The sequence below is a fragment of the Rhizophagus irregularis genome, chromosome 24 (genome assembly GCF_026210795.1).
Source record: "Rhizophagus irregularis chromosome 24, complete sequence".
In the NCBI taxonomy this organism is placed as follows: Eukaryota; Fungi; Glomeromycota; class Glomeromycetes; order Glomerales; family Glomeraceae; genus Rhizophagus; species Rhizophagus irregularis.
In genome coordinates this window covers 748,031-773,808 of record NC_089452.1, presented here as the reverse complement: position 1 = coordinate 773,808, position 25,778 = coordinate 748,031, and the positions used below count along the sequence as shown (strand labels likewise).

Here is a 25,778-nt window from a genome sequence, read left to right as displayed (position 1 = left end):
TCGGTGAAATGGCATTACGTTATAATACCATTATTACCATTATATTGCTTTCCATGTAATTATTTTACTAAACACAAATTTTGAGCTACACTACTGACTAGTCCTATACCTTCTGTACCTGTTTACTTATACCTTTATTAAAAAATGATAATTTTACTAATCAATTACTAAATATGATTAATTCATTTAATTCATGATAATAATTTGAAAATATTAAAAATACACTAAACAACCACAATATTCTATTTGTTTCAATAAATTTGCGAAACATTATGCTCCTTTTATTTATAGAAAATTAAAAATTATTGAAAAACAGTGATTACATTTTAAAGTAAAATGTACTGTATAATATCATTAGTCTGTGTAATTCATTTTGAAGGTCTTTTAATAAATTAATGATAATAAAATGATTTAGAATGAATATTGTATATCGGAACTTATAAACTTCGTCATTCCGGTTTCCGTATACTATCCGTATTATAACTGGATATAGATAGATAGTAGAGACTGTAGAGTTTTCTACTGTATAACGGTCTAAATGTTTCTTTTCATATTTTTGTAATTATACGCTATATTCATATAAATATCTAATAAAGAAAACCGCGTACATCTATTAAAAAAAAAATACTTTCCATATCAATGTATCATAACATGATTGTTTGTTTATCGTTATGAATTGAATACGTTCTCATCGAACTTTGTGAAAATTTTTTTTTATTCTCTCTCTTTCCCCCTTTTTTCTTTTTTCTTTAAGAAAAAAAAATTTTTACTTCATAGCGTTTTTTTATTCCACTTCACCCTTTTATTTTTTTAAAAAAAAATTTCTTTTCTTATTCCCACCTCGTTCCTTCTTTTCCTTAAAGAAAAAAATTTTTTTTTCTTTTTTTTTTTTATTTTCATTTCGTTCCCCTTTAGTTTTTTTTTTAAAAAAAATTCTTTTCTTATTCCCGCCTCGTTCCTTCTTTTTCTTAAAGAAAAAAATTGGTTTTCTTTTTTTTTATTTTCATTTCGTTCCCCTTTAGTTTTTTTTTTAAAAAAATTCTTTTCTTATTCCCGCCTCGTTCCTTCTTTTTCTTAAAGAAAAAAATTGTTTTTCTTTTTTTTTATTTCATTTCGTTCCCCTTTAGTTTTTTATTTTAAAAAAAATTCTTTTTACTTCCACCTCATTGTTTTATATCTTCCCTTTTTTAGAAGTTTCCTTTTTTTTAATTATTTTTTTTTATTTTTATCCTTTTTTTCTTTTATCCTTTTTTTCTCAGTAAAAAGATTTTATAGTAAATTGGACTTTTTTTTTGTAGGTCACCGACACCTTTTTGTAGGACGGTTCAATTCTTTTTTGTAGGGTATTTTTCTTTTTTGTAGGCCACCAGAATTCCCTTCTTTTTATATAATACTGACTCCTTTTTTATAGGAATATCGATTCTTGGAGACTTGAATGAGCTGGAGGCCTGGAGTATACTGTAAGTATTATATAGAGGGGAGTTGACCTTTCAATTGTGCTAGAGAAGCATAGAACATTTCTTTTTTTTTGTTCTTTTCTAGGTTGCCAGACTTTTGGAGACTTAGATAAACCTGAAATTACTGTGGGTATTATATAGGAGAGAGAGATTGACTTTCAATTAAGTAAAAGGAACGTTCTTACAATTATTTTTTTCTTTTTGTTTTTAGACCGTTGAACTTCTGGAAACTTGGACGAACCTGGACTTGTAATAACAGGTTTTTTTCTTAGATTGCTTCAATTATCTTATTAGTAGATATAGCATTTATGTTTTAATAATAGGTTTTCAGATTTTTCATATTAGCATTTTATTTTATTTGTATAATGTACTAGTAATTTAAGCAATAAATTCAGTGACTAATTCTGTAATTCATGTAAATTCCGTGATCAAATCGTGCAAATGATACTTTTTATGATACGGAATTATGCATTTTCCCGTATCCTCCGTATCCTTTCACGATACGTTATTTCTAAGGAAAAAAAATCGTATAAAAACTTTATCAAAAACGTAACCGGTTTTTTTATAGGGAATCCAAATTTTTTTTTTTCAAAATAACTAACTACAGTAACTTTTGTAAGATTTTAACAAAGTAAAAGAACAAAATATTCTTAGTAACATGGCCAAAATCTACAAAAAAAAAAGTGAAATGGAAATGTTTTATGATTTTGGCTTCACCTAAAAACGACTTTCATCATAATGGTATTTTGGTATAAAAACTAAGTTTTTTAAAAATTTCGTCTATTATTTATTTATACAGTTGCCAATAAAATGATCGGTAGTTTTACCGATCTTATGACATAATTCTATGGTCTACAGTAAATATCTGATATATTAATATTGTATTAGCTGTTAGTAAATAGTTTTAAACATATTTGTTTTAATCCTATGTATTTATAACTTTATGTATCTATGTTACTCACAAAAAAAAGACATAATTCTATGGCAGTTTGCAAACAATCTTGAAGATTTTTTTTTTTAAAAAAAAATAATATAAAAAGACCCTTGATGTGATGGGCATTGAATAGGTCTTGGTGTTAAATTTGATATTAAGAAACGAATGAAACGAATGAAATAAATAAAAATGTTAAACGTCAACATTAACGATAAAATTTTTGTCCTCATCATCAAATCTCAAAAATTGACTTTTCCTTTTTAATGCATTTGTACCCAAACTAATTTTTCAACAATTATTATGGAAAATTTTATGATGATCTAACACATGGCAAAAACTATAAATATAAAAACTTGGTTTTTTCTATTTTCGATCAAAAAAAAAAAATTGTGGCTTTCACTATAATAAAATTGTTATCACCCGAAAAAAATATGAAATAAAAATAGTTAAAGTTTGAGGCAGTGTAAAAAGTTTAAAAAAAAAAATTATTTATTAAAGCCTCGAAAAAAAAAATATTTTTTTTTTTTTTTAAACGAGAAATTACGGTTTATAAGTTCTTTTTTTATTTATTTTCGTTTGTTTGTTTTTTTTTTTAAAAAAAAAAAGAAAGAAATCATGACAGAAACTGCATTGGATGTAATGGATGAAAAACAAATGTTAATGAATTATGAAGCAAAATATCCAGCAATTTTTATATTAGGTGCAAAAGGTATTAAAGAAAGTTTTTTTTTTTTTTCATTTATTAATTTTATTAATTCTATTACTATTACTTATTAACTGAAATATCACATTTATTAGGAGTTGGAAAGAGTACTTTGAGTAATATGTTATTGGGAAGTTATTCTGAAGTAAATGTTTCACCAATATTTCCAATTTCTGATAGAGATTATGATGATGATGAAAAGGAAGAAGTAACGTAACGTCCTTTATTATTTATTTATCATTTTATTTTTCTTTTTAATTTTTTCTTCTTCTTTAAATATATATATATATATATATAACGAAAAATCTTGGAACTCTTTTATTTTTTTGCAATGTAGACATATCGTACGGCAGAACTTAACATAAAAGATGAAAAATATACTATAATAGATACGATCGGTATTCCAGAATCAGAATCTAATACAGATGAAATATGGAATAAATTAAAACAAGTTGAAAAGAAAATTAAAAATATAAAAGCATATATTTTTGTGTTAGGTAATTAATTACTTTTAATACGGATCGTTCGATTAAAAAAAAGGATATTTTCACTAAAAATTTTTTCTTTTATAGAGGGAGGAAGATTAACACAACATGAATTATTATTTATTCATCAATTATTTACAAGATATCCAAAATCACGTACAATAGTAGTATTTACAAAAGTACGTAAAGCGTTAGTATTATCAAGTACAGAAATGAAAAAAACTTTTAATACACAAATATCAACATTATTACAAAGTATAAATGATCGTTGGATCGTAATGCCAAGTTTAGATTTATTTGGTAATAATGAAGGTAAAAGTGTAATTGCAAGTTTTGTTAATGATCTGAAAAAGATGATTTTGTCAATAGAAGGTAAAGAAGGCTCAAAAAAAGTTAAATTAAAGGGAGATACTCGTGGAGTTAAATCTCAAAGTACGGAATTGGGGAAAAAATTTTTTTATGGTTTTTTAGTAGTGGCTTTTATTACATTAATAATTATAATGATCTTGGTTTCAACAAATAAGATAACTGTAAAGTAGTAATAATTTATTTATTTTATAATAAAATTTAATTTTAATGCTTATACGTATTTGTATATTATGATATGTAATTTAAAAAGGAAAAAAAAAAATATACAAATTAAAAAAAAAAACACGAATAAACTAGCCCAATAATAATGATGATGATGATCTAATCTGTTCGTCTCTAGTTTTTTAACATTTGGTGATAAATAGATAATTACTGTACATTTAAAATACGAAAAAAAATCGGAGATTTCCAAAATATTCGTTATTCTAATTAAAAAGCTCCAGTAATGGATTTATAATTATTATAAAGAAACTTCAAATAAGGATGAATCTCACTATCACAATAATTTGATTTATGAAATAGAGTTGTAAATCGTATGGGGGCCATAATATAATGAATAATATTTTGGTACGGTGGACAACTAGAATAACAACTACAAAATACATCATCCGCTATGATTGTTCCGGTACGTGTAAAGATTCCGATGTACCCTTTGCGTATTTCCTAATATATTCATAAAAATCAATTAAACGGAATAAAGAAAAGGAAATAAAAGAGAATTAAAGAATTATGAAAAAAAAAATCTACCTTGGAGACGTTTGTAACTCTTACGGGAATTAATTCATCTTTGTATAAAATCTGAATTTGTGAATCATTTGGACGAATATTATGAGCGTAATCAAACGAACCATTAACAAACAAATGATGTTCTGAAGTTAAGTTCAAACATCCTATTAAAAAGAAGAAGAAAAAAAATAGAATAAGTAAAAAAACAATTTAATATACTATCAAAGCATGTAATACTAATTAAAAAAATTAAATACCTGTTGTTCCATCAGGTTTAGTGTAATCGACTTTTAAGAATTCGGCTTGTTTATCCTTATCTACATGAGCAATCAGATAAACTTCCGAATACTCTACTTTATTATTAGAGCCGACACAAGCGACCTTATCACCAACTCTAACTTCAGACATTTCAATTTTTTTTCCACCTTCCAACGTAACAATAGTATCTAAAGAAAAACATTGTTTTTCAGCTTCGTTTCTAGCAGCCTGTATACCGGCATTATTACGAAGTCTTGATATTTCTTCTTCGCAAGCTCTGAGGCGTTCTTCTTGTGCTTTTATTCTTGCAGCTTCTTCAGCCTCTTCTCTAGCTCTACGCACTCTATTAAACATATCGGTAGTATATGCTTCAGGGAATGACTCAATAATATCTTTAGCTTCATACACGTTGGTATAAACAATATCGTCCTCTAAGGTAAATAAATCAGGATTTGGTGAAACAATCCATCTATTATCAATCTTGTTAAGAAAATTGATCATTCTAGAATTAAAAGATTTCTTCATGACCGTTCTATCCATCGTCTGATCCATATTAACGTGAGTAAATGCGATCAATATATGATCTAAAGCTTTTTCTCCCAAGAAACCTTTAATTGCTTGAATTTGCCTATCGATTTCTTTTCCAAAGGATTTTTTTACAACAAAAATAATTGTTTGTATACCATACGAACAATGATTAATTGTATTAGCTAATTTAGTGAGAGCAATATCTGATCTAGCATCATCCTTCACATCAAATAATCCTGGTGTATCAATTAAATTATATTTACGATCACTAATTTCAAGTAATGCTGTTTGTGGTTCTAAAGTTACAGGATCACATGAAGCTTTGGTTTCGAACGGTCCACCATCTCCATGGTATCCCAATAACCAATTACCCAAAGTACTCTTTCCGACTCCTACAAGGCAATATATTTTTACATTAAATCCTATATTCACTCTTTATTTGTTTTTTTTTTGTTTAAAGAACCTTTTTATTCACCTGCATTTCCGATGAGTATAACCGCAGGATATCTAAAACTATTAATTTCTTCACTATCACTTGAAGATGATTTCCCAATATCCTGTTCTTCACTATTACTATTTCCTTCTGAGTACGTTGAACGTAATAATTCTTGTTTTATAATTTCAATTTCTTCTTGATTTTTCGCGACCATTTTTTTAAAAAATGTATAATAAAAAAAAGTATTAAAGAAGTATTTAAAGAAGTATTAAAGAAGTTTTCAAATAAAAAGTATTAATAAAAGAAATGGTATTTTTAAATTAATCAAAGGAATAAATAATTATTACTAATTATTGTTGATTCCGTAGCAGTTTTAATACTTGGGAAGTAAGAAAAAAATGAAATGGGAAGAGAGATTTCGAGGGAATATAGAAATAGGTTTTTGAAGTTTAAAATATATAAAAAAAATTTTTAGTTAGTTATTGTTTATCAAATTACGTTAGTGCTTAGTATGTGACCACTTATGAAACTAGAAAAACGAATAAATTTCCGGTACGTTTTGAATGAAACTTTCCGGTCTTTTATAAACAAAAGTTTTTTTTGATTATGATATTTCTAAGTTAAGAAACAATAAACAAAAACCTATGGCGTTGGTGGCTTAAGTTTCGGACATTGATTATTAAAATAATTTTATTTACCATAAAAGATTATATCTACTGCGTATAATGACTTGGCGTAACCTTTTTTTAATGAGCATAGTTAAAATACCATAATTGGCTAAATTAAGAATCAGAATTATCCAATAACACTATTTAAAATATCATGGTTTGCATATGATAGTATGGTTCTGATTTCCTAATTTAATGATGTTCATGCAGGGATAAACTTCTATGCATGACTCACACAAAAACGATGGCTCTCTTTCAGCGCAGCGCGTAAACTGAATTATGAAAATTTTCTTCTTTGAGTATTATTACCATTTCCTTTTTATCATTTATAGTATATTATAATCGGATAACGTAAAAATACCGGTTACCGGTATTGTATTGTATATTTTTGTATTACATATACAGTAAGTATATGCATCAAAAACAATTAGCAGTACTTTATAAGGTGGATTATAAAATAGTTAATAATAAGTAAACACAGACAATTCCAATGCAGTACACAGACAATTAAATAATAAGAAACGCGCAGTATTGGCACTAACGCAAAATATATTCCCAACAAAGGACGAAACAAAATATTGTGACACAATTCACAAGTCTTTGTTATTGTTAACCAATCATCCAATAATATCAATAAAGAATTGATCAAGTGATTATTTAAATTCGGAATGGTAAAAATAAGTAAAAGACCGATCATTTTTGTCACGTTTAATAAAAACACGTAAAACAAGGTTTCTAGTATTGGTAAGATCTGTAGATAAACAGTACAACGGATTTCAATGAGATAATGCACCTAGTATTTTGTTAGTGTAACCATTAAAAAGACATTAAAGATAAGTCTTATCGGAGTATTTTAATCTTTTAATCATTAAGCTTATTTTAAAGATAAGAGTGTACACAAAACTCGGATCTTCCGTATATAGGAATAAAACAATAATAATAAACTTATTATTAGGATGTGTTAATTATGGAAGCAAATCAACCTGTTTACGTTATGTCAAAATATTATTGTTAATTTCATAGCCGGAAAAAATATTACTTTTTTTGATAAATTATTATAAGTCATTTTAGTTATTTTTATAAAAAATATTTGTGAATTGTAGCAATAAAAATTCTATTATTATTCTTTTATCTGAACGTAACATTAACATTAACTATAAATACTTGTTTTTTATTTATTGACTTTGTTCTTTTTTCCCTCCCTCCTTTTTTTAAAAAAAAAAAATTAAAAATAAAAATAAATTTATTTTAAAAGAATGGGAATGAAAGAACAATTAAATATGAAAGGTCAATTTCATAAAATAAAATTATTTCCTTTATTAATTACGACATTTGTGATATTTTTATTCGCAATACCGTATTATATTAATGATTATAATGATATATTGTCATCCAGCTATGACGTTAATGATAATGAATCTACAACGACTCCTCTTACTAATAGTCCGGAACAAATTATGCAAAATATGTCATGTCCACATTATAAAATGGCATTATTTATTTTCTCGGAAATGGAAGATCTTAACCAACGTATGTTAATGAGGGAAGAATTATTTGGTATCACAGATAATATAATTCCATGTATGAAACAAGATACAAATGTAATTTATTATAAATTCTTTGTAAGAAAATTAAAAAAAGTTAATGGAAAAGTTCTAAAATTATTTACATCTGAAAAAATGGAATATTATCATGATATTGTTGAAATTGATGTTGAACATAGTGATGATTGGCATCAAACTTTGCTCAAATACGTAAGTGTAGTTTATTTTCGAGTGATGTCACGTGATAATTTCAACTAACTTTATTTTTATTTATTTTTTTTTTTACTAAAATAAAAAAAGGCTCAATCATTACAAGAAAAATGTATAACATTCGATCATTTGATATTAATTGATGCATTTACTATGATTAATTTAGAAAAAATCCAGGATAAAATTTTATCCTCGAAAATAGAAAATCGATTAATCTCGAATACTCGAAAAATGGTATGGGGATCATTCGATTCTAACAGAACAGAAAATATGGCAGTAATATTAGGATCATCGGCAATACGTCCAATTCTCGAAAATTCAAATTATAAGATGAATTATACAAGTCTTATTTCAAGTCTATATCTTTATTATTATAATAATCCAAATAAAATAATTCCGGGCGATTTAATTTTTATTAATGATCCAATAAGTATAATAGAATGGCCAAATTCGATTAGTAGTATTTCTTGTGTTGATTGTATTGTTGCCATGGGTCATATTTACCAAGAATGGGAAATTAGAAATATTATAAAAGAATTTAATATATCAACAACACTCCCTTGTATTGCTCGTTATGATCTTAAAATGTATTCAAATGAGACGGTAAATAAATTAAGACCAAATATAGCAGTGATAACAAGTAGTTTCTTATATAAAGATAATTGTATGTTAGAAGCTGCTCCTCTTTCTGCAAAAAATAAACGTGAATATGCTGAAAGGCATGGTTATGCTTTCGTAGCTCGTTCAACTGAATATGATCAACAATATTATCGAAAGAGAAAACCAGTTTGGGGTAAAGTTGATGCAGTAGAAAAAGTTTTAGCTTATTATGAATGGTTAATATGGTTAGATATGGATGCTTTTTTTGCCAATAGATCTTTTTCTATTGAACAATTATTGGAAAAATGTGAAAAAAGAGCTGGTGGAAAGAAAGAATTTGAAAAAATTAATTTTATTGTAGCCAGACCTATAGGTGATAATATGATTAATGCTGGTGTTTTCTTAATTAGAAATAGTGATTGGGCTAGAGATTTTCTTAGAAATGGTGTACAATCTAGATATGATCGTGCTAATACTGGTATGAGAGAACAACAAGCTATGCGTGATGCTATCCAATTACCAAATTGGAAACCAAACGTAAGATTTTTTGTGTTTCATCCTGTAAAATTTATAGTTTTTATTCTAATCACTTTCTTTTTTTTATAGGTTTTATATCTGAATCGGGATGATCATACGATAAATACTTTCCCTGATAGATATATTCGTGGTGATTTTATTGTACATTATGCTCCTGAACTAGGTTGTCCTGCTGATCCTGTACTTAAAGGTTTATCAAAACTTAAAATGTTGGAAGAAAATCCTAATGCTAATATAACGTTACCATTTTAAAGTTATAATTTATGTCTCCTTAACAGTTAATAAGAAAAATTATTTATTATTATTATTTTTTTTTTAAAAAAAAAATTAAGTTTATAAGTAAATAAATAAATATTTTACCGATAAGTCTATACTTTTTGACATAAAAATATGTTATTGCGTCAGTGAGTATACCTATTATCAGAAAAATATAAATGAAGTAACGAAATATGGAAATACAATAATAAAAATTTTTTGAGATTTTTTTACATTCTTTTTATTCTATTTTTCAACTACGATTTTGGAAAAATATACTTATTTTTATTAAGTATCGAATGAATTATAACATGACAATTTCTAATATCAGGCTACATGTTTTTTATAACTTGATAAACGAGATAGCTTATTGGAAGTGCTGTCAACTGGTTTGCACGTAAAAGAGCTGAATTTTATCTATTTAGATCATGTGATTGACCTTAATACGTCAAGGAAACTTTTTGCTACGGGAAATAGTTTATTAAAAGTTATTAAAAACTCAGTTTATCATAAAAAGAAATAAAATATTTTAACGTAAATGTAAAGAGATAAATTAAAATAAAATCAGATAAATATAAAAAAATGATACAAATATTGATTACTAGTACCTTTCCATGCCATGTCGAAATCCAAATTTCCTTTGGTCGATCATGTACATAATTCTGGCCAGCACTATAAATATGGCCCAAATTATCCTGAATGATAAACGGATATAAATCCGGCAAAGTTTTATTTTTTTAAATTATAATTATTTTTTAATTAATTTTTTGATCTTTCTTCTCCTGGTTTCTTAATAGGGCTACTTACTACCAAAATAGGATAGGAATTCTATCGTGGCCTTTGATTTGGATTGGAAACATCGGTAAGTTTTGAATTTCAAAACTTAATTTTATATATATATATACAAAGAAAACGTTTATTAATGTTTCCCTTCTCCACTATTTGTAGGTTTTGGGATTGGATATTGAAAATGGTAAGTTTCGTTTCGAAACTTATTATATTAATAGAAACGAGTTTTAACGGTTTTTCATCTATTAAAAACGATAAGTTTTGTTTCAAAACATCAATTTTTTTTTATATTAATGGAACGTTTACTTCCTTTACTTTATAGGTTCTTAGAAACTTTGGTCTTCGCGGACTTCGAAAGTGGTAAATTTTGCGGACTTTGTAAAACTCCTCCGTCTTTGACCTCAGGTTGGGTAATGGTTTCAAAGTATAACTTCGAGACAGCTTAGTATGTTATTTTACTTTTTTGTAAGTTTCGAGAAACGGGAAATTTCGTAACGATTTACTAAAATTTTTTTTTTCTTGCATTTTAAAAGAACGTTTCTAAATTTCTTAATATTTTTTTTTTAGTTCAATGCTCCAATATTCCAAACGGTGAAATAATAACAATCTTGTTGCGAAAGTTAATTTTTTTATTTATTTTATACTAAGAAACGTTTTAACGTTTCTTTTTTTGCTTTTTTTTAGTACTCCGGGTTTCAAATTGAACCTTTTTTGTTTTTTCAAATATTATTAGGAACGTTTTTAACGTTTCTTTGATATTGAAACGGTAAGTTTCGCAAATTTTTACTTTTACGAAACTATAATTTTATTTATTTATTTATTTATTTATTTAACCAGAAACGTTTATTAACGTTTATTTTTTCCTTTTTTTAGATTTTGGTGTCGTTCTTTTATTTTTTGCAGGTTCTCCAGGTTTCGATTGGATACTAGAAATTGGGAACTTAAATTCCTTTGCGAAATTTATCTTATTTTTGTATTTTTTAGTAAAAAAAGTTAAATAGTATTTCTTTTATATGTTTTTTTGTAGGTTTCGAAGGGTTCGATCGAGAGCATTAATGATGAACTGAAGGGAAATGGAGTATTTACTAGATAGATAATGTTAACTATTGAGATAATTATCGTTCGTCAATATAACTGATTTAAAAACTGTATATCAATTATTATCGATATACCGTATATATCACATGGCCTTTTCATCGTTCCCTAAACAAAATTATGTCACCAGTATACACCTGTGAAAATACAAACATAATAAAAGACCTATCTAATACAATAAATAATAATAATATCCTATGTAAAAATTTAAAACAACTACACTACACTAATTTAAAAAAATCCTAGATATTAGCAAACTTTTCAATTGATTTTGCGTCGACGTTCTATTCTGTCCTATGATGATTAAATTAAACGCGTAGACGAACAGGAAATCTCAGACACCCAAGAACCCTGCAAAAAAAAATCCCATCTGTCATCCTTTCCCGTAGACATAAAATCACTTTTATTGTCGCTCTATATAAATCTACTTCTTTACCATTACTTTTAGGCATATATATAATACCTCTGATAATACAGTTATCTAATTCTGTCTTATTGCAGTTTTTTGGTACTCTATTAATACATATTTCTTATGTAGTGTTTAAGCATATTAATGGTATTAAATTTCTTGCTTGATCTCTAATTCTTGTGATCCTACAACTATCACAATATACATGTTAGACAGGACATAAATTTTCTTGATTTCTAAATTTTCTATTTGATATTCTTTTATTTTCTTTTTAATAAATTCAATTCTCTTCTCGTCCTCCAGTCCTGGCATATTATAGAACATGATACCCACATGATATTGCTTTACTTTGAGCTACTTGTAACTTCTGTATTTAATGTCTGATACTTTTAGATTTACATTCTTCCATTTTTGTTAGGTAATTCACGATATCTACTACCCGTGAAATTTACGTTTCCCATCGACATGTCTGATACTCTGAACTAATCGTTCATTTTCAAGTCACTTTGCTTATCATTCTCATAATTAATATCTTTACTTTTTCTTCTTTCTTTACTTTATTAATGAATTGTGACTTCTTCTATATGTTGTCTCAAAATTTGAAGACATTCTGAAATTCTTCTTAAAATTTATCTTCCATTTTTTGATAGGTTACTTCACATATACTTCTTATTACTGATGCATATCATGCACCTGAAATTTTCGTATGTTCGGCTATTTCTTTATCTGTCTCTTGAATTGTCAGCCCTGGCTCTTACTTTTGTTCTTCTATAGATATTTTTCCAATTCTTTAACTGTGTAACTTTTTTTGATAATGAAATATCCATTTTTGTGTAAAAGTTTTTGTTTTTTTGTATTACATTGCATTAAATTTTACTATTATATGAATTTGTATACTGTATTAATATAATTTTATATTTTAATAAAACAAGTTCATGTATTAATATCATAAATTTAACTGGTATTGCATTTTAAGTTTAAATTATAATTACATTAGCATATTAATAAATTTAATAAATCCAACCATAATTTTGCTTGCAAATTTGGCTATAATGCAATTATCAAATTTGATAAACAAATTTGAAAATGAAAATAAAAAATATAAATAAACTTTATTTAATACTAATTAGCATATTTTTATTTAACAATATTTATATCTTATTATTTTATTGTAAAACTGTAAAAATACATAATATAAATATTTCCTATATAATAACTGTAAATAATCAAACAAATAAAAATAAATAACAGAATTATTATTTGATTTTTAAATATTAATTATACAATCCAGCAAGTCAGAATTTTCTTGAACAACTCTTTCACTAACATTCTTAGACTTTTCTATTTCTTTAGTAACATTGCGACTTATATAATATGCTTGTGGATGAAACTGGATAATAGAAGTATTTGCTTGTTCTTGTACTAAAGCTGCTTTCACAAATTCGAATATATCATTTTTTAAGTGATTAGAAATACCAGGTACTCTATAATTATAATTTCCATCTCTGTTTGTTTCATAAAATTCATTAATGCATCTAATCCATTCAGTTATAATATTTTCAAGCATTATTATAGTTGGTCTATTAGAAGGATTTGAATCCCAACATTTTTTCATTAAATCTGTATAACATTTTGGAATATTTTCAATAATTTCAGGACGTTCATCTTTACAAATACTCAAGATAAGATGGTGATCATGTGCTTCATCATTAAATGGAGGAATGCCTGATGTAAATTCCCACATCATCATTGAAAAACTATAAATATCACTTTCTGGAGTATAGGGTCTATTTCTTAATATTTCAGGCGCCATATAAGGTAAAACTCCATAAATTTCATTAATACTGCTATTACCAGAATCTTGTAAATCGCTTATAGGTTTACATAATCCTAAATCAATAATAAATGACTCATTGTAATTATCTGACATTAAAATATTTCCATCATGAAAGTCGCCATGAGTTAAATTTGATTCATGAATTACTTTAAGTCCTAATATAATTTTTTTCAATATTTGTAACTTGTCTTGCCACTTAAATTTAATTATGTCAGATAAACATTTTCTCAAATTTCCTTTTTTTGCATAACTCATTACTATCATATAATTTAAATTATTTGGATCTTGAGTGAAACCAAAGAATTGAATAAATTTTGAAAATGATTTTTTCTGACAAATATAATGATATTTCCACTATATAAATAATAAAAAGTTATTAAATTTATGAAAAAAAAAAATAAAATTTTCTATTAAACATAAATACTATACCTCATCTAGAAATTTATTATTTAAACTTGATGAATTATCAAGTATTTTAAGAATAACTTCATGATCCGTCTGTCTATTCCATTGTTGTTTGTCACAATTCCAACTAAAAATGGGTCCAACTGACCAGATAGCTTTATGAATTTCACTAAATCCTCCTTTATCATGATAATTAATACTTGACAATTTATTATAAGGTATCCACTCTAAAACTTCATAACAATTTTTTGCATTTAGTTGTGCTTCCTGAATAAATTTATCAATAAATTCATTTTTGCTTGTCCACTTTGAAAAATCTTGTTGAAATCGTCTAATATTACATTGTTGGCACCACTGATAATCAATATATGGTTGTTTACATTCATTACATTGTTGGTGCCATGGGTAATAAATATGTGGTTTTTTGCATTTACTGCATATCTCATCTTCATCTTTAGCACATACTTTATTACTTACTGATAGTACTTTTTGATGCCAATAAAAGGCTGCTTCTAAATTTTTTTCTGTTCCTTCTCCATTTTCATAATATATGGCTAAATTATACATTGCTTCTTTATCACCATTTTCTGCTGCTTCCCGATACCAATAAAAAGCTTTTTCTAGATTCTTTTCTGTTCCTTCTCCAAATTCATAAAATTTGGCCAATTTAATAATTGCTCCTTTAACATCATTTTCTGCAGCTTTTTGATACCAATAAAAGGCTTTTTCTAAATTCTTTTCGGCTCCTTTTCCATTTTCATAGCATGAGGCTAAATCATACATTGCTTTTCTATTACCATTTTCTGTGGCTTTTTGACACCAATAAAAAGCTTTTTCTAAATTCTTTTCTGTTCCCACTCCAAAATAATAGCAACTGGCTATATTACACATTGCTTTAGCATGGCCTTTTTCTGCTGCTTTCTGACTCCAATGAAAGGTTTTTTCTAAATTCTTTTCTGTTCCTTTTCCACTATGATAATATATGGCTAAATTATATATTGCATCAGCATGGCCTTTTTCTGCTGCTTTCTGATACCAATTAAAGGCTTTTATTAGATTTTTTTCTGTTCCTTCTCCATCTCCATAACATAATGCTGTACTATACATTGCTTTTTCATCACCTTTTTCTGCTGCTTTCTGATACCAATTAAAGGCTTTTACTAGATTTTTTCCTGTTCCTTTTCCATTTTCATAATAACTGGCTAAATTAAACATTGCTTCTTTAACACCATTTTCTGCTGCTTTCTGATACCAATGCAATGCTTTTTCTAAATTTTTTTCTGTTCCTTCTCCATCTTCGTAACATAAGGCTAAATTAAACATTGCCTTATCATAACCATTTTCTGCTGCTTTTTGATTCCAATGAAAGACTTTTTCTAAATTCTTTTCTGTTCCTTTTCCATTTCTATAATAGTTGGCTAAATTAATCATTGCTTCTTTATTACCATTTTCTGCTGCTTTTTGATTCCAATGAAAGGCTTTTTCTAAATTCTTTTCTGTTCCTTCTCCATTTTCATAAAATACTGCTAAATTATGCATTGCTTCTTTAAGACCATTTTCTGCTGCTTTTTGACACCAATAAAAGGATTTTTCTAAATTCTTTTCTGTTTCTTCTCCATTTTTATAAAATATGGCTAAATTATGCATTGCTTCTTTAATACCATTTTCTGCTGCTTTTTGATTCCAATAAAAGGATCTTTCTAAATTCTTTTTTATTCCTTCTCCAAAATAATAACAATTTGCTAAAGTAAACATCGCCTTTTCACTTCCATTTTCTGCTGCTTTTTGATTCCAATGAAAGGCTTTTTCTAAATTCTTTTCTGTTCCTTCTCCATTTTTGTAGCAGTTAGCTAAATTAAACATTGCTTCTTTATCACCATTTTCTGCTAATTTTTCTAAAGAATTAATACATTCTTTACACCATAATTTTTCAGCAAAAGGTTTATTGCAATACGAACAATTTTTGGTACTTATTGTATTAGTAGTATCTTTTTCCGAAATGTTTGATTTACTAAATTCAGTTGCCATTTGTTATTTTAGAACTTTATTTTACTGAAAAAAAAAATTTTTTTTTTTAGGCGTAATTTTTTTGACAAAAAAATTTATATTTATGAATGAGTTACTAAAAAAAGAATATCTTAACTAAAATAGAAAAAAAATATTTTCGGGTTAACTTTTTTCGATTCATTGAACTAGTGATAATGTAGAATAATGTGTCGATCACTTGACTAGTGACAGAAGGTTATACAGTATGAAAGGTTATTATTTAGAAATTTTACTCATTCTTTATTAACCTTATTTTGGTTCAGATTTTTTTTAATTTACTTTTTGGGGCTAGCGTGTGATTGGTTTTGTTTTTTTTTTATTTTTACTTTTATTGAACACCTATCTAGCACACAAAACAAGTTGACTCGATACGTATGAGAATATATATATACAATAAAACGCCAAAAACACGAAGATTCCTATCTAAAAATCTAAATTAAAATAAAACTAAATCTAAAAAAAACTATCCTTTAAGAAATTTTCTAGCTCTACTACTTGTGCTACCTAGACTACTCTCAATTACTTTTCAGGGCGCACTTGATTTACTCCATAATCTTCCACTAAAGGCATCATTCAAATTATTGAATTCATTAATTTGTTCCCACGAAGGAGTAATTTGGCTATTTTGTTTTCTTAGTTTTACTTAGCGCAAATTTTGGTTAAACATAGTTTAGTTAATTTAGTTAGTGTCACGTGATTGAGGATCTTGTCAAATTTTGTAGAACAATGTCGATCAATATCATCGATGTCATGTCTCATGTAAGCATGTAGAATTGTAGATCATGTTATTTATTTAATTCTATTATTGTTATAATATTTACATATAATTTAAACTAACTAAATTCTTCATTTAAAAATTATTAGCTGGTAAGTTATAAGTTATTATGGCAGCGTAAAATATTACACCAACATCAATTCAAATATTCCACGTCAAAATGAATTACGACGCCATAATGTCGTAATGCCGTAATTCCATAATGTCGAATTGTTGCTTATTGCTATAATATTTACATATAATTTAAACTAACTAAATTCTTTATTTAATAGATCGTACGTTATTATAATACAAAATATTCACATAAAACAATTTAAAATATTATTATGATGATTTTCATGGATAAAATATATAAAAGTATTAAAATTTCATGAAAAATGGTAATTCACTTCAATTTTTACTTAAATAACCATAATAATGATATAACTACGACAATAAATTTGATTCTCTTATATAATATGCTGTTTAAATCCACCAAAAATAACTTGGTATAAAAATATTAAAAATTCGTGTAAAGAGATGATTCATATTATTTTCAATACGAAAAATCACATAATAACATCACAAAATCAGATTTTGTTGAAAATGGAGATAAAAGAAATAACTTTGATTATCAATTTTTTTGCCATATTTAAATTATATAGTAATTTTTACATTGAAAGTTAGCTAATAATTGTTAATATAAAATAGCATTAGAATTTTTTACTAAATTAAACGGCGTAACGTGATCCGGACACGGCTCAGGCGTAGATCGTCGTGGAATTCCAGGGGATTTTCTGCGATTAAACCGGGTCAAGATGATCGGCAATCAGGAATTCGGCTCCGTTTATAAATTTCATTCACAAAAATTAATATACTTAATAATTTTTTTTAAATTGATAATTTTTGTTACAAACCTAATGCATTTTTAATAATAAATAATTATCTAAATTCTTTTTTTTTTATTAAAGGACATAATTATCCAAAATCTTTTTTTTTGACCGACAGTTATGAAAGGAATTTTTTTTTGAAGATTTATTAATGGCTTAGTATATGATTGAAACCTAAAAATAGAGTATTTATATTAATTATATTATTTGTTATTGATATAGATACCCGTCAAAAAATGCAAGATAAATTTAATAAATTAATTTCATCTCAAAACTTTTAATCATTATAAAATTTACTATTCATTGATATTTAAAGATCCATATTTGCTTTCAGCTTATCCTATCTGGTCGAGAGTTTACAATAGTTATTAATCATATGATTATAACATAGTATTTTGAAGAAGCGATAATATAATTTTTGGAAACAGTCAAAAAAAAAAGCATCGCATGTTTGATCAATAATAAAGGAATTTTTTTACTTTTATTTTATTAATATATAAAAATTTTATATAATATAATAAACTCGTTATTAGTATGGCACACTACTGTGAATTATGATCACCATTTTTCATTTCGGCAATGCATTACTTTTGACCGTCACTATATACACGAGTCAAGAAAGTAAATCGTATAAGGTCAAGAATACAATATTTGCATGATAGAAATATTTATTACTAATTAAAAAAAATTATAGATTAATTTCTTCACAGCGAAAAGGTAAAATAACTAATACATTCACTAATAAATAATCTAACTCAAAAATTCAAAGTGACATCAGTCATAGCATACTCCAACAATGGTATCACAATAAAGACCCGGCAAACAATCATCATCAGTAACACATTCGCCTCCAATACCACAATCTCCAAGTTGGCCACCGGTTGTACAACGTTTCATGAGAAGACTAGATCTAACTACAAATGAAAATATTAAATGCATGAGAAAATAGAAAGATAAAAAATTATAAATAAAAATGATTAATCTCTTACCCTCATGGAGAGGTGATGCATGAACTGTCAGACCATGGATGGTACAAATAAGAACGATAAACAAGAAAATATATTTCATTGCAAAATATTGTTAGAGTTTGAGGATTTTTCTTTTTTTGTTCTGTAATATTTTTTTGTTCTGTGTTTTTTTAATCAGTCCCTGTATATAAGAAAAAGCAGAATATGATAATTCCGAAGACTATATCATTTACAGAAATAAAATGAAAATTTTTTATAAGGAGAAAGCCAATTTAAAAAGTAATTATTAATTATTATGAACAAGGATTAACTAATTTTTCTCCAAATTTACAAATGATCAATTACATGTGATATTTTGCAACGTATTTCGGATTTCAAAATTATTGCGAATTTGTAAATAAAGAAAAAGCCAGTCTAAAAAGTAATTAACTAATTTTTCTCCATTTTACAAATGGTGATATTTTGCAACGTGTTTCAGATTTCAAAAATTATTACGGATCTGTAGATAGGGAGAAAAAAGTATTTATTAATTTATTTTCCTTAAAACAAGTTCAATATTTCAAGATTTTACCTTCCGTGGTCAGTACAAGAGCCGTAGCAAAAAAATGATAGTGAGCGTTAAAAAGATAGGAAATTCATTATGTGTAAAATATTTTGATTAAAAGTTTAAATTGTGTTTAATCATTTACTAATATTACAATTTTTTAAAGGGGATACATATATACATATTTTATTTTTGGAATCACCCAAAAATCCTGATACCATAATATCGACAGTCTATAATCCCTGACACCAAAATCCTGATAAATGCAAATCCCGATTGGAATCAAAATCCTGACAGTCATAGAACTCAAATGATCTAAAATCTTGACAGCCAAAATCCTGTCTGAGATTCGATCAGATAAATTTGAGATTACTTAATTTTTTAATGCAATTATTTCTAATTTAGAAGATAAGGAATAGTTTAGTAATCTAGTAATATATTGTACATAATCCTTTTAACTAAGATAAAAAAATTTTTTCTTTAATTTTCATTAATAATATAGTAACGTTAGTCAATTTGCATTAATATTAACATTGGTATTAATAAAATTTATAGATTATATTTTAATAAATTAGCCTGTTGCTACGTCACTGCATTTTTTAAAATTATGGAAATTTTATATAATTTTTTTAAAAAAAAACTTTGGGATTTGACCATCAAGAATTTTTAACTGTCAGAATTTGTAACTATCGGGATTTTATTTCAACAGGATTTGGGTTTGTCAGGATCTTGGTGTCAGGATTGTAGACTGTCGATTTTATGGTTGCCAGGATTTTGTAAACCCATATTTTTTATATGTAAATATTTTAACCATAATATTTATATTTGTTTGCATGTGAATAAATAAAACAAAAAGAAAGAATTTATAATTTATCATGTGAAATTAAAAATTAATCAATAAATGAGAGCCAATTTCATTATTTATCAACGCTAAAATAATGTGATTTCGCTCAAGCCAATTTCGTTATATAAAATAAATTCGGAATAACTTTTTACTAAGAGGTAGGAACCATTCGAACAATAAAATAATGAATAATATGATAAAGACTGATTCTTAGTTAGCTAATATATAAAGAGACATGTGAATCGGCTAATATATCTTGAATAAGAATAAATACGTGCGTATAATAAAACCAAGAACAGTATCTGAATAAAACATCCCAAAAAATTACTTATTCCATTTGTAAATTAGATGAAATTTATTAAATAGATTGGTTGTTTGTAATACATTAATTTGTGATCCGTGACCCAATTTTCATTCCCTAAATAATGTTTTTCATGTGAACACATTCAACACTAACATATTTAATACAAAATATTTATCCTAAAGTTCAAATAGTTTTTACAACAATTTTTTACTTTTATTTGACACTACACCAGATTCCCATTTCTGCAGATCCTTTGCAGTTGACTCGTAAATCACGAATTAAAATCTTTTTTTTTACTTTTTTGTTTTCAGGAAAATAAAGTTATTTATTTATTGTGTAACAATTAATATCAGTTACTTGAATGTTAAAGTGATAATATCCTGGAAAAGAAAGATATTTAAAAATAAAAAGAATTTATCATTGCACGTTGAATATCTTTTATGAAAATGTTAATCTCGGCAAAATTTTTATTTGGTGAAATGGAATTTGTAAATGGACGATTTGGTGAAATGGATTCGATAAAATATACTTTTGTTGAAAACCCCTTCGGCGTAACATCCATTCGGCGAACCATCCATTTGACGAATGTTGATGGGCATGGGATAATCGTCAAAATATTCAGCTGAAATGTACCGTAATCCAATAAAACAACGATCTCATTAACCATGCATGTTTCTGATCAACAATGAATAAATAAAACAAATATACCTTATTTGAAATACATATACATGCGTAACCATGCGAATTTACTACGAAATCCCAAGGACCCAGTTATAAACACAAACCCGCCGACGCAATCCCATAAATTCAAATCCGACACTCATTATTTCAAAACTGAATAAAAAGTGACTATTAAACATATTAAAAAAAAAATAATATCTTTATATACAAACATTAAATTTTTATTTAATATAAAGCAAAAAACTGAAATTTATTTTTTCTAATAACATTAATAATGATTCATTATTACATATTAGTAGAAATTAGTAGAAATATTAATCGTTACAAAGTGTAACAAAATTATTACGTCTAAAAAAAAAAAATGTAAAATTAACAAGTGTTGGGATGAGTTGAACTTTCGGGATTATTTATAACGGACTTTTGATCGTCGAGATTTTGCATACATGTTGCTGATCATATGATTATAATAACATGATCACCGAAATCACCGGATGTACCTTATTTTAACATAAAATGAAAATTATATGTGCGTATAATAAAACCGATCTCATAATCTCATTTCAATAATGAAATTCAATAATTCAGATCGATGATAACAATTAGTTGGAAAATCTGATTTAATATTTTTTCAAAAAAGTAATTGTTCTAAACGCTAACCAAATTCCTCATTTCTGACGAATAAAATCACGTGACAAGACAGGTTGAACATTATGTAAGTATGAAGCTGAAAAAATGATGTCAACAGCACTCACTGGCCTCTCACTAAAGGCCTCCTACACAGAAGATATTTGCAGTCAACGAAAATCAGCTTATCAAACCTAGGATTTTGCTCTAATTTACTTCCTTTCCTGAATTCCACTTTACAGTCACACATACCTATTTTAATTAGACTTATTGAAATATATATAACGAACTTACGTACTCACAAGTTCATCCCTGACAGTGTTAAACAACTCAAGCTTTCTTCATTGTAGTCACGGACTCGACGCATGACATTTACCTAATTTTACATCAGCTCGCTTAGTAGACCTCATACAATCTTATTCACACAAATACTCGTTGACCAAAAAAATTATTATGGAATTTTTTACCTCCTTACAGCAACAACTTTATCGGACCATTTGGTCCCAGCACAATGACAAACTCCATGCTTGGGAAAAGACACTTCATATCACTAAAAAGAAGAAACGTCATTATAACTAACTAATAGGGGGATTGTTTTTGATAGAGGATTTTATTAAAGAATTTTTCTTTAATAGGAAGATAAATAATTTCGCTGAGAATTTTTTTTTTTGATAGAAATTTCATCATAGAATTTTTTTTTAATAGGTAAGATTTTTTTTTTGATAGATCATTTCGTTAGTAAATTTTTTTAACAGGGGAGATTTTTTTTTATAGAGAATTTCAGTAAAGAATTTCTTTTTTTAATAGAAGTTTTTTGATAGAAATTCTTTTGAGAATTTTTTTTAATAGGTAAGAATCTTTGAATTTTTCTTAATAGCTAGGGAAAATGTGTTTTTTGATGGAAGATTTTCGTTAGAAATTTTTCTTAATCGGGGATATTTTTTTGATTGAGAATTTCATTAGAGAATTATTGGTTGAAAAGTTTTTTTATTTTTTTGATGGAGAATTTTGTTAGAAGTCTACAATAGAAAATTTTATTGAAAATAGTTTTTTTTTAATAGGGTATTGAGAAATTTGGCTTGAAATTTTTTTTTTTAATAAAGAATTTCATTAGAGATCTTTTTTTTATAAAAAATTAAAAAAATATTAATTACATTAATAAGATTAAGATAAAATTAAAAAAAACTATGATGGAATCTTAAATAGCAGTAAATTAAACAAATTTTATATACTAGTATAGCTCCTTATGAGCCGAGCCATACTTAATAAATTGGCTTGATGCTTGACAAGCCGGCTCGAAAAAGCTAGAGCTGGCTCGCCTACAAAGTAATAAAATAAAAATTAAGCATTAGTATTTTTTTTGTTTTGTTTTATTTGTTTCATTTAATAATTTCAGATTTCTAGAATTTATTTTTATGTTATTTTTTTAAAAAAATTTATCTTACTTTATTTAATAATTTTCTTTAGTTTGGTATTTTTTGATTCCATTTTTAACTTTAATTTTTAGCATTTTTTTTTTTAATTTAAATATTTTTTTAATTTCATAAAAATTTTTTTACAAATTTCTTATTATATAATCATAATATTCATATATAACATAAATTAAAAAGTTTTTAAAATAATGCTAACTTTTTTATGCCAATTATTTAATAATATTAATGATAAAAAGAAAAAACACTTCAAACAAATATACTTTTTTTAAATGTCGCCTGAGGGTTTTTTTTTTCAAATATCATATGATTTATCTAAGCATATCCGCCGATCTGCGGAATTAACAAAATTCGTCTAAATTAAGGAATTTGACAATAATTTAATAAAAATTAGGTAAATTAAGTTTTGCAAAAATGATCACACTTGTGCTATATGATCATATGACAGATATTAAGAAATTACTTCAACAAAAAGTAGCATTAAAAAAATTTTTTTCTTTCGTAAACTCCCTATTAAACTCCCCATCAACTCCCCCATCAACTTTTCAAACAGTTTTTACATCAAGTAAATTGAGAATTTTTGCAAGTATATTTGTAATTATTTTATATTAGATACAACTTGGAGCTGTTTTTTTTATTTTTATTTTTATAGTTTTTAGAAAAATTTATTTAGAAAGCAAAATTATTCAAAAAAAATCTTTTCAATAAATAAATACCTCTAAATATTAATAACGATGTTTTAGCGAATTTAGTTTATGTATTGATTAGTTATCGTAGAGTAAAAAACAGACAATAGCCTTTTCCTATTCGGTAATCTGTCATACTCTCTGAAATATAGTGGTACAATTTTTTTTTATATTTTTTAAAATAATGTGCCCCATAGACTCCTGGTCAAACGATCATCAAAACACTTGCAAAGTATACTCTTTTTTGGTTGTGATCAACACGAAAAGTTTGCCTGCGAATTTAATATCTTAGATTTTAGATTATAGATTTAATAATAAGAATAATGAATCCTAAATCTAAGAGTATAACGCCCACCCTCCCTCCTTATGAACCGATGGGCTATATATATTTTTTTTCCTTCATTTTTTTTCATTTTAAAAAAAAAAAAATTTCGGGTTACTCTACGTATTACGCAATATTTACTTACGCAAAAAAAAAAATTTTATTTTATACCCAATATAATTTATCAATTTATTCAACAAATCAAAAAAATTTTCTTCATCATTGTCTTCATATATAAAAAATTACTCAATGTATTATGCAATATTTACAAAAAATAAAATAAAGAAAATTTTACGTATTACTCAATATATACTGTATTATTACTATTATATAATATAAAATTTGTCAATTTATGTAAAAATAAATAAAACCATATATTACTGCAATATAAAATTTATTTTTTTCATAAAAATTTTTCAAAATTAACTTATTACGAAAATTATTACGAAAAATATATTTCGTAAAAATTATTTTTTCTTCATAAAAATTTTACACATTACTCAATCAATCAATATATTTTCCAGTATAAAATTTATTTATTCATAAAAAAAATAATTTAAATCAAAGAAAAAAAACTGATCTTTATTTGTTTCCTATCTCTTTTTTTTTACTCATTTACTCAATCAAATTTCATAATTTCATAATTTTTACATTTACATAAATAAATAAATCGAATAAATTCATGTAAAAAAACTGGTATAAAAACAAATTTTTTTTTCGTGACTTTTATTTGACTGTTCTAATTTCCATAAAGGTATAAATAAATAAATAATTACAAAAAGGCAGATGATGTGGCTATAATACAAATATTACATTAATCAAAATATAAATTATTTCCAAATATATAAGTTGTTTACGATATAATATAAATTTTTATATATTATCTATATAAAAAAAGGAAAGATTCGGATGATGTGGCTTAAATAATTACAATATTACATAAATTACTCGTGCTTCTAAAAAAAAAAATCCTAAAATAGGTTTTTTTGCGGCGATCAGACTCCTTTATTTTATTATCGAAAAAAAAAAATAGATCTTTAGTTAATCAAATCAAATAAAAATTTTTTTTAAAAAAAACGAATCTTTATTCTGGAGTGCAAGAATGATTATTAAAAAGAATCCACTCTTTATCATATTTTTTTTAAAAACTTTAATAAAAGAATTCCTTATATTTTAATTGAAACATTTTTTTTAAGTCTTTTTTTTTTAATTTTTTTAAATAAAAAAAAATTTCATGTAATTAAAATAAAAATAAAAATATTTCATGTCGTAAATTCATACACTTTGCATTTTTTTTTCTTCAAATTAAAACCCGATTATCATTTCATCTATTTAATATTTGTATATAAATACTCTGATATTTTTTTTTTACTTAAAAAAAAATGTATATTTATATTTTTCAAATATACAGTTTTATTCTTAAAAAAAAAAAAAAAATTA

General features: G+C 25.7%; 6 protein-coding genes across 6 annotated transcripts; 2 read left to right on the top strand and 4 right to left on the bottom strand.

The window, feature by feature from the left end:
* Positions 1-2,986: 2,986 nt before the first annotated feature.
* OCT59_015891 (uncharacterized protein) lies at positions 2,987-4,161 on the top strand. Its single transcript, XM_025319706.2, has 4 exons — positions 2,987-3,100; positions 3,190-3,302; positions 3,432-3,591; positions 3,667-4,161. Exons 1-4 carry the CDS (start codon positions 3,007-3,009, stop codon positions 4,116-4,118), a joined length of 819 nt encoding a protein of 272 aa, XP_025173130.1. The 5' UTR covers positions 2,987-3,006; the 3' UTR covers positions 4,119-4,161.
* Positions 4,162-4,373: 212 nt separating this feature from the next.
* On the bottom strand, positions 4,374-6,110 carry OCT59_015890 (uncharacterized protein; the record flags this gene model as incomplete). Its single annotated transcript, XM_025319707.2, has 4 exons — positions 4,374-4,611; positions 4,696-4,838; positions 4,932-5,852; positions 5,936-6,110. 4 exons carry the CDS (start codon positions 6,108-6,110, stop codon positions 4,378-4,380), a joined length of 1,473 nt encoding a protein of 490 aa, XP_025173131.2. The 3' UTR covers positions 4,374-4,377.
* A 1,710-nt stretch (positions 6,111-7,820) lies between these two features.
* On the top strand, positions 7,821-9,707 carry OCT59_015889 (uncharacterized protein; the record flags this gene model as incomplete). Its single annotated transcript, XM_025327058.1, has 3 exons — positions 7,821-8,318; positions 8,409-9,455; positions 9,525-9,707. 3 exons carry the CDS (start codon positions 7,821-7,823, stop codon positions 9,705-9,707), a joined length of 1,728 nt encoding a protein of 575 aa, XP_025173132.1.
* Positions 9,708-13,270: 3,563 nt separating this feature from the next.
* OCT59_015888 (uncharacterized protein) lies at positions 13,271-13,570 on the bottom strand (the record flags this gene model as incomplete). Its single annotated transcript, XM_066132119.1, has 1 exon — positions 13,271-13,570. The coding sequence occupies one exon, from the start codon at positions 13,568-13,570 to the stop codon at positions 13,271-13,273; it is 300 nt and encodes a 99-aa protein (XP_066003140.1).
* A 1,012-nt stretch (positions 13,571-14,582) lies between these two features.
* OCT59_015887 (uncharacterized protein) lies at positions 14,583-16,273 on the bottom strand (the record flags this gene model as incomplete). Its single annotated transcript, XM_066132118.1, has 2 exons — positions 14,583-14,599; positions 14,680-16,273. The coding sequence occupies 2 exons, from the start codon at positions 16,271-16,273 to the stop codon at positions 14,583-14,585; spliced, it is 1,611 nt and encodes a 536-aa protein (XP_066003139.1).
* Positions 16,274-18,709: 2,436 nt separating this feature from the next.
* On the bottom strand, positions 18,710-19,003 carry OCT59_015886 (uncharacterized protein; the record flags this gene model as incomplete). The annotated part of the gene is made up of 2 exons (XM_025327060.1): positions 18,710-18,849; positions 18,925-19,003. 2 exons carry the CDS (start codon positions 19,001-19,003, stop codon positions 18,710-18,712), a joined length of 219 nt encoding a protein of 72 aa, XP_025173134.1.
* Between the last annotated feature and the right edge of the window lie 6,775 nt (positions 19,004-25,778).

What these genes read in the sequence shown, in the direction of transcription:
- OCT59_015891 (XM_025319706.2), top strand. Translation starts at nt 3,007, where the DNA reads ATGACAGAAACTGCATTGGATGTAATGGATGAAAAACAAATGTTAATG. An exon ending in ATGATGATGAAAAGGAAGAA is followed by an intron (nt 3,303 to 3,431) that starts GTAACGTAACGT and finishes TTTGCAATGTAG; the next exon opens with ACATATCGTACGGCAGAACT. An exon ending in AGCATATATTTTTGTGTTAG is followed by an intron (nt 3,592 to 3,666) that starts GTAATTAATTAC and finishes TTTCTTTTATAG; the next exon opens with AGGGAGGAAGATTAACACAA.